This window comes from Sardina pilchardus, chromosome 2 (assembly GCF_963854185.1).
Source record: "Sardina pilchardus chromosome 2, fSarPil1.1, whole genome shotgun sequence".
Taxonomy (NCBI): Eukaryota; Metazoa; Chordata; class Actinopteri; order Clupeiformes; family Clupeidae; genus Sardina; species Sardina pilchardus.
In genome coordinates this window covers 30,491,216-30,500,839 of record NC_084995.1, presented here as the reverse complement: position 1 = coordinate 30,500,839, position 9,624 = coordinate 30,491,216, and the positions used below count along the sequence as shown (strand labels likewise).

The 9,624-nt window shown below is 39.6% G+C and overlaps 1 protein-coding gene across 1 annotated transcript; it reads right to left on the bottom strand.

Moving 5' to 3' along the window:
* Positions 1–958: 958 nt before the first annotated feature.
* Positions 959–1,969, bottom strand: LOC134099107 (N-formyl peptide receptor 2-like). Its single transcript, XM_062551852.1, has one exon. The coding sequence runs from the start codon at positions 1,898–1,900 to the stop codon at positions 959–961; it is 942 nt and encodes a 313-aa protein (XP_062407836.1). The 5' UTR covers positions 1,901–1,969.
* Positions 1,970–9,624: the final 7,655 nt, after the last annotated feature.

The window sequence follows — 9,624 nt, the reverse complement described above, 5'->3', positions numbered from 1 at the left end:
GAAATAGTTACTTTTTTTGTCTTACAGTCTGAAATCAAAACCCATATAAAAATATTTTTACAGTTTTATTTACAAATTTAGCTGTGCAACATCAAAATTATGAAAAAAAACTAAAAGACAACAGTTCTGAAAATTAACAAAATAAAATGAAAAATTAGAATAACCGGTTTGGAAAAGTCATCTACCCCTGATTTAATACTTTGTAGAGCTTTCTTTTGCTTTCATTACATCCATCAATATGTTTTGGTTATGTCTATTAGCTTTGCACACCTAGATTGGGGAATATTTGCTCAATCTTCCTTGCAGAATTGTTCAAATTCAGTCTAATTCTGTGGGGAACGACGATGGACTGCTCTCTTCAATTCAATCACAGATTTTCTGTAGGATTTAAGGGGTAGGGCTCTGACTTGGCCACTCAAGGATATTCACCCTCCTATCCTTAAGCCACTGCTTTGTTCTTTTGGCAGTATGTTTAGGATCAATGTCATGTTGGAAAATGAATGACCTGCCCATCTTCAGCTGTGTGTGTGTGTGTGCGTGTGTGTGTGTGTGTGTGTGTGTGTGTGTGTCTGTGTACGTGTGTGTGCATGTGTGAGAGTGTATATGTCTGTGTGTGTTTGTGTATGTGTATGTCTGTGTGTGAGTCTGTGTGTGTGCTTGTACTTTGAGGCAGTCAAGGTGCAACTAAGAAGTAAACAGCTCTGCTCATGTGACAATTTACTCAGAACATTTGACACTCCACACATTTCATTGAAACACTCTATTACTTCAACATTTACCGAAAGAGTATTGGGGAATTCCCCTGCCCTAGTAACAGTTTTAGAGCCTTATACATATGATTTCTTTTGTAGACAGTTGAAATGGGTTAATATGACTTCTGTAGAGAGTATTGCTAAGTCACATGAATGTGTAAGCAATGAGCCCCGAGAGGCCGTAGTTTACACTAGTTTTAGAACAGCTAAGGGGCTTTGTTAGGCACGACACGCAAGCCGATATCAAGAGCCTGATTTTGACATGGACAGCCTTCCTCTTGCAACGCATTTTCCATCCTTGAAAGAACAGACATCAGGCATTTATTCCTGAAGTCCTGACCCATGAATGAATATAAAATTGGGTTCATGAAACTGTTGACATAGGCTATGGTGATTGTTACTTGAATCCCTGTCTTCAACAGGGTAGGAGAATATAACACATGGTAGACTGACAGCAGCTGAAAGATGAACAAAGGAAGATAGCACATCACAAATGTTATTATGACAGCGGTCATCACCTTAAAGGGTTTGGAGGATCTCATAGTACGATTGGCTCTCAACTTCAGCATAATAATAGAGTAGCAGATCACAATGACCATCAGAGGGACGGCAAGTCCAGATACAAAACAAATAAACACCACAATTTTACGAGAAAATGATGTGTAATCATCGATGCACATGGTATCATCTTTTATAGTCTGTGTGGTATAAAAAAATAGGAAGGGTAGAGCTAGCAGTGTAGAGACAGTCCAGACCAGGGTGATGATGGCAGAAGACTTCCTCAGAGTCCGGTGGTTCTGAGTCCACACAGGAAATACGACACACATGCAGCGGTCCACACTGATGACAAGCAGGAGGAAAATGCTGCTGTACAGGTTAAGGGGGAAGGCCACAGATACGAACTTACACATGAAATGTCCAAAATGCCAGTGTCCAGTTGCCATATAGACACCGTTGAAAGGGACAGTCGTGCAGAACAAGAAGTCAGACGCTGCCAAGCTCAGGTACCATGAGGAGTTGACCGTGCGTTTTGTCTTTACGCCAATGATCCAAATGACAAGGCCATTTCCCACAATGCCCAGAATGAAGATGATGATGTTTGATGTCAGGACAAAAACACACAGAGCATCACACAGTGCATCACGCATGGGACCAGCAGGTGGTCTAGTCTCATACTCATATTCATATTCATATTCAGATTCGTTAAATACATAGAATGTTTCATTTACTTTCTCCATGGTGTTTCAGTCCTGCAAAAAGACAGCAATGATGAATTTAGTTGTCTTTAACACCACATTGTTCAACACTTGCAGAAAATATATTTTTCTATTTTTTTTTTACTCCAATAGACCAGATTAATTTATTATAAAATATTTATGTATATCTATCATATTTGTTCAATTCCTATTCATCGAGGTACGATGAACAGAATATTTAATTTGCATCTTTATCCATGATGTTCATGTCTTGCAAACAGACAGCAATGATGAATTTAGTAGTCTTGAACACCACATTGTCCATCACTTTAGCAGTAGATACTTTTCTCATTAGAAAATCAGTTTCATTGAAAGTTTGGTTGCACTTTACTTGAAGGTGTCTACAGTACATAAGAGTGACATGACACTGTCATGAACATGTCATAAATATTATAAACAAGCCATAAACATTCATGACATTATGCTTCTGTCATTTAGTGTCATTCAGTTTTTGTAATGACAACAGTGCCATGCCACTCTTATAGATACCTTCAAGTAAAGTGTTCCCAAAAGTTTTCTACACACACACACACATATACTGTATATATACTGTATATATATATAATACTGTATATATAAACAACTTATCCAGTAGACTAGATTGAATTGATTATAACACAGTACAGCAAAATAATATAGTGTAAATCTCAGGGTATCCATGGTTATAGGTCAAAAGGGTGTAGATATTTAATTATAGGTCCTTTAAAATGTAATGTAAATAAAACAGGTTGAGACAATCTGATGGCATTTTGTACAAAAAAAACAACCACACAGATAGAACTTTTAGTGGAACACAATTTTACATAGTGCATTCCTGAGGTGATAAATACATTTTTAGCAGACTTAATCTATTAGATTACTTGATTGTAGTAAATCTGACATTTGTGTGTTTATCGATGTGAGATTTAATTCATACAGTATATGGAAGTGTTACCTTTCAGAAGATGCTTGCTTTGCTTCGGTCTCAATGCTCTGTGATGAGCAGTGTTTGCTTCTGTTGCTGACCTCTCCTTCCTCTATGCAAGATAAGCGCATATGGTTGAACATAGAAACATCCATATTAACCCTCTGTGATACGCATTATGATCTGAATGGGCAAAATAGATTGCAATGTTTTTCCTGCTTAGAAATAGTCACTTCAACAAATTTATTGAAGATTTTATATATATACTGTATATATATATATATATATATATATATATACTGTATATATATATATACACAATTTTATTTTTATAAAACCGTTGCCTGTGGGCAACATTACCATAATGGAAAACGAATGTCATTAGTTGCTGCTCTTTAATCAGCTGCCAATTAGACAATCACGGATGCCACAGACATTTCATTGGTGCCTGAATTCAGGCTCGGCCATGTATGATGTCAAGAAAAGCCATTCGCTATATTGCCTTTGAATGTATTTGATAATTTTCAGGCACAGATCATTTCCTGTCTATCAGCCCTGGGTCTGTTTTGACAGTAGTTTCTAGGCACTGCTACATCTGCCTTCATATCAGTGATATGCAATCTGTTTCACTGTAACGCAAAATGAAGTGTAGCAAGGAAGTGCAGTTGCATCTATATCACCATCTGGTCAAATGAACGTCACAACCAGTCACTATCATCTGTAGAGTTCCCAGCAGCTTAAGACACCACACGCAACATACACTACAGTGTAAACAGGATAATACAAAGCAAATCAACATAACTAAAGAGCAGTAAAAATGTGCATGAGTTTACAGTAGGCTACATGTAAATCCATTTTAGGATGAGAAACTGTGAGGGTCATTTTGCTGGTGTGAAGACTGGCGAATGTCATTAGTTGCTGCTCTTTAATCAGCTGCCAATGTGACAAATCACGGATGCCACAGACATTTCATTCCTTCAAGTTGTACGAAGCAGCTATCAGTTTCCATTGTAGGTGAACAATGTAGAAAAGGACAATCACTTTGGGCTTTCAGTAGTTTACCAGTCATGCCTTTAACCACATTCATATGGAAGAGTCAAGACATAGATTTCCATAATAATGCCCCAAAGGTTTGGTGTATAAAGACACTGAACCATAAAAACATTCTTTGTTTTTTTTCTATTTATTTATTTTTTAAACTCCTGTTTTGCCAGAGGTGATTTTTCCAGATAACCTATTCTTCCATGGCTTTGTAATATTTTTGTGATGGTCATTCACTGTATTAAATCTGGACACCTGAATGGTACCCAACTGATTCTGCAGTCTGATTAGTTTTGTTCTCTTAAGCAACAACACATATCAGTATGTCGGAAGTCTTCTTGCTATGCTGTGCTGCGCAATGGTTTTGAAAGACACAATCATTGTCTAAACGGCAGGGCAGTTATTCTGGAGAGGGTTAAAGTAGCCTGACCTACATGTATGGTCATTCCAATGCATGCCTCTGGTAAATATTACATTTGGCTACTTCAACCACAATTCAACATCTTCAACTTTAGTGAAATGTCGACATCATGCAATGCTACATTTTGACTCCAGCTGAGAAAAGAAGTTTGGTAGACAATGTGAAATGTAAGTAAATCATGAAAATCTACTCATTTTTTGTTTTTTGGATGGTCTCGATGCGGTCTCAACTCGGCAACTCGGTCCCCATTTGTCTCGCCTCTTCAAAGACTCGGTCTCAACTCAGTCTTGACCCTGTAACGACTGTCTCAACTTGGTCTTCTTAACATACGTGGTCTCGTCACATCACTAAGGCTATGCACGCAAAACCGAACTAGCAGACAGGACCAGCCACCTATTGCAGTTAGTTAATATGAAGATGAAGCACTGTAGTTGCACATTTTATTCTCAGAATCTTGCATCTCACATGGTCTGCAGGCCTGATAGAGTTCAGGCGTGGTGCCTGAATTCAGGCTTGAGCTCGGCCATGTATGATATCAAGAAAGGCTATTCGCTAAATTGCCTTTGAATGTATTTGATAATTTTCGGGCACAGATCATTTCCTGTCTATCAGCCCTGGGTCTGTTTTGACAGTAGTTTCTAGGCACTGCTACATCTGCCTTCATATCAGTGATATGCAATCTGTTTCACTGTAACACAAAATGAAGTGTAGCAAGGAAGTGCAGTTGCATCTATATCACCATCTGGTCAAATGAACGTCACAACCAGTCACTATCATCTGTAGAGTTCCCAGCAGCTTAAGACACCACACGCAACATACACTACAGTGTAAACAGGATAATACAAAGCAAATCAACATAACTAAAGAGCAGTAAAAATGTGCATGAGTTTACAGTAGGCTACATGTAAATCCATTTTAGGATGAGAAACTGTGAGGGTCATTTTGCTGGTGTGAAGACTGGCGAATGTCATTAGTTGCTGCTCTTTAATCAGCTGCCAATGTGACAAATCACGGATGCCACAGACATTTCATTCCTTCAAGTTGTACGAAGCAGCTATCAGTTTCCATTGTAGGTGAACAATGTAGAAAAGGACAATCACTTTGGGCTTTCAGTAGTTTACCAGTCATGCCTTTAACCACATTCACATGGAAGAGTCAAGACATAGATTTCCATAATAATGCCCCAAAGGTTTGGTGTGTAAAGACACCGAACCATAAAAACATTTTTTTGTTGTTTTTTCTATTCATTTATGTATGTTGTTGTCTTCTTTTCCTATTCATTTAAGTCCTGTTTTGCCAGATGTGATTTTTCCAGATAACCTATTCTTCCATTTTTGTGATGGTCATTCACTGTATTAAATCTGGACACCTGAATGGTACCCAACTGATTCTGCAGTCTGATTTAGTTGTGTTCTTTTGAGCAACAACACATCTCAGCATGCCGGAGGTCTTCTTGCCAAAGGAGGCCCGCTGTGACTGTTGCAGGTGCTACTACAGTAGCATACAGCACAGCCATTAGCAGGTCAGCTGTGGTGGACGTCATGTCTCTGATCTCACCACTGTGAAGTTGAAGCTCTGAAGTTCATACCCATTTTTTTTTTGTTGAGAGTGACATGATTACCGCCAGCATGCCCCTGTCCTGCCAACATTTCAACAGCCATCCTCCGAGTAATACTATGTGGTGTTGTACTCGTGTCCGTGTCCGGTCTCTAGACCATTTTTGATCTAGTCTCGAAATTGAAAGTAAAAATACTCGGCCTACATTGGAAGGAATTTGTGTATTTCATGGTATATTCTACAATATCGACCATTACACATATTCTTATATTAATAAAAATAATATTGACTGGCATTGGAATATATTCCATGGTGCTGTGCAAAGGTTTTGAATACAATCATTGTCTAAACGGTACAGTTATTCTGGAGAGGGTTGAAGTAGCTTGACCTACGGTCATTCCAATGCATACCTCTGGATGAGTGAGCAATCAGCAGTAATTACATTTAGTTACTTGAACCACAATTCAACACCTTTAACTTTACTGTAATGAAATGTTGACATCATGCAATACTAAATTTGGACTCCAGCTGAGAAAAGAAGTTTGGTAGATAATGTAAAATGTAAGTAGTAAATCATGAAAATCTACTTTTTCCCCCTTTTGGTCTCGTCTCGGTCTTGCCTAATCAAAAAGACTCGGTCTTGACTCAGACCTTGACGCTGGGCCAGCCTTCTATGTCGTTAGTTAAGTACGGGATAATGGACGACACGCCGTGCGGTTATTCAAAGTTATACAACAGTTAGGTCCGGTCGAACGATTTAGCAATATCTGATTGGACGAGACGTGTTCTATCAGTGGTGATATTAACCGATATCACCACGGGTGACTCTTCACAGCTAATAATCACTCCGCGACGTTGATTCTTCGCTTTGATTTAACCAGAGACCGCATTCCATGTTCTTTGACTTAGCAGTTGCATAGCAACCACAAGCGTTCTGAGCTAGGCCTACTTCGCATAGCGGAGGAACTGGGCTAAATAAAACGATGGCAAATAACACTTGGGCTACACTGGATGCGTTACGTTACGTCGCGTTCTAGAAGCGTATTGTTACTTATCGACTGGCTACACTGGCTGCGTACGTTCAGCGATAAGTCAAGAGCAAGAAGTGTGTTTTGGATTTGCCGTTTTTCAGCTCAGTGCACCGGCTTTCCACTGATTCATAGTTTACATAGCCTACACAATAAATACAACCAGGGTGAGGGGCCTACACCTCTACCTCTGCTGAATGAATTTCATCCTCGGGGGACTTGTCAATTATTTCAAAACAATTGAAATAACAGGCAGGTTGTGACAGAGCTTACAAAGGGGCGTCTGCAGGAATGAATGCTATGGTACGCACACCAATCCACATGCAATAATACAACAAAAACGTCTAACAGTGATCTACTCATTTGGACAACGTTACACTAAGTTACTGCTAAGTTACATTTAGTTTTGTTCTAGCGTAGCCTACCGTTAACGTCTGGTTTTAAACAGTTGTAATGCTAACGTTCCGACAAGCACACAAATTGTCTACCTTATTGCCCATCTGGAATAACTCCTCCAGCCAATTGCTGCCTCCATTTTCCATTCTCTCTCTTTTCGTTGCTTAAAAGAACTTGCGATATCCATGATGACTATTGAGTTAGTGATTTAAGGTTCACATTGTGTGCTGATAACCATAGATAGCCGAGTAAAAGAAAACAACAAGCAGCCTAGTTGCGCACCTGCGTGCGTAATCTCTCCTGCTCAAACAAAATATGTGAGCGTGGATATAGTAGCTCTGCATTAAGCTAATTTTGATAACATGTTGACTAACTTCATATGGAAAATTGTAAATAGCCTGATGGCATGCAGCTAATGGGATAGGCCTACTAGACATAGCTGGGAAGTCATGGTAGGCCAATTTGATGTGAATACACACGCACAAGGGTAATTTTCTCTCCTTGATGAGTAGTCTCATGGTACGCACAGTGCGTATACGGTCGTACGCCTGCAGGCGCCACTTATCTTACACATAAAGCTTACATTGCTGGCACTAACTTTCACCTGAACCGAACTGTCGGCAGTCTCAGCATTAGCGAGCATCCCCATGCACGTATGGTAGGCATAGCCTATGTGCTGCGCCGAACCACTTAAGCGGGCCATCAGACGAAGACGAGCGCATTGTGTTTGTTAGGGATGACAAACTTGTCAGAATTAAAATAATAAAAAAAAAACTCTTCCTGCTGACGTCTCAGACATAGCCTTTGCTTCTGAGAGTTTCGAGAATAGGCCTATAATGCCACGGAGTCCAAGGAGACAATCTCCGCAAAGTGGGGAGAACTGGGACGATGAAACACTTTTTATTTAAGCCTAAACGTAATTTAGCCTACAAAGATATCGTAGGGTAGGGTACAACACCAAAAGTGAATATTTTGTCACTAGCAACCTACATCTGTCCTCCGTCAAATACAGTTGCATTTACAGCTCTGAACAAAACCGTTCTTGAGTTATAGGGCTATTTGAGAAGTCCAACGTGCGTTTTGTTTCATTTTCCCATGGTAGCAAATGAAACAGCATGGGGGACGAATAACTTAGCCTAGCCTACAGTTTCACAAAGCTATGTAAACTTCCCACAACTTCAATATTTGACATCATGAATGGTACTTCAAATATGTGTTATTGTGGATAGATTGCTGCTGGGCTATTGGTCTAGGGTCATGTCTGTTAACAACTCATTGCCGTCGGTGAAGCGCGGCTATCTACCTGTTAATTGCATTTGGCTGAGCAACGGAGGTTAATAGGCCTATACTCTGTTTTGTCCAAATTAGGCTATGTCTGTCTATCGCTCCCCATGTCAACAGCAGACTACCAACATAGTGCCATAAATCAAATCCTCTGATGAGTAAAACAGAATGAACGTGTCCACTAAATAGTCTGTTAACGTGCGCTTGTTCCCTGCTCAGAGTTTCGCAGAGATGTGGATAAAAGAAGGCCACACAAAGTCCGACATCAAAGTAAGCTGTTTAGCCTACTTAGTCCAATAAGCGGAATTATTTTGACATGATGTGATAGTAATCGATTAGGTTTTATGGTACATTTTACTGTCCGTTAGCCCTAATTCCTCTGCCCTGTTCGCGTGATCCTCATTAGTGGGTCGACTGAAACATTTAGGCTATCTCCCACATCGCAGGTGTGGCCATCGCAGACAATTAAATGGTTCATGTCCTTACATTAACGATGAATGTTCAACTTTTCGAAATGTTGTAGGACCTGTTAACGCTAAAGAATTAGGCCTGTTGATGTTTTTTAAAAAAAAAAAAAAAAAAAAAAACTATCCCCCCTCTGTTTTTTTTTTTTTTTTTTTTGACAAATCGCACCCCATCAATACAATACACAAATCCTCTTCAGATAGGCCTAGTGTTTCTATACAATGACTGCGCATAGGCTCCTTACGTCAAAAGAAAAAAAATAGAAGACAAGTCTATTTCTACGGCTTCGATGCGGCATGACTTAGCGCTGCCGCAACTGGTGTAGCCAGTTCCATTGATTATAGTGGAATCTAATTGTTACGTCAGATGTGGCTTTGACTTAACCAGACTTAACGTAACGTAACGCAGCCGTAACGTATCCGGTGTAGCCTCCCCGTAAGAATTATCCTTCCTAAAAATGCACTCGGGTAACTTTTTTTTGTTGGCAATGGAACTGTTGTATAAAAGCATTATCGCACTC

What these genes read in the sequence shown, in the direction of transcription:
- LOC134099107 (XM_062551852.1), bottom strand. Translation starts at nt 1,900, where the DNA reads ATGCGTGATGCACTGTGTGATGCTCTGTGTGTTTTTGTCCTGACATCA.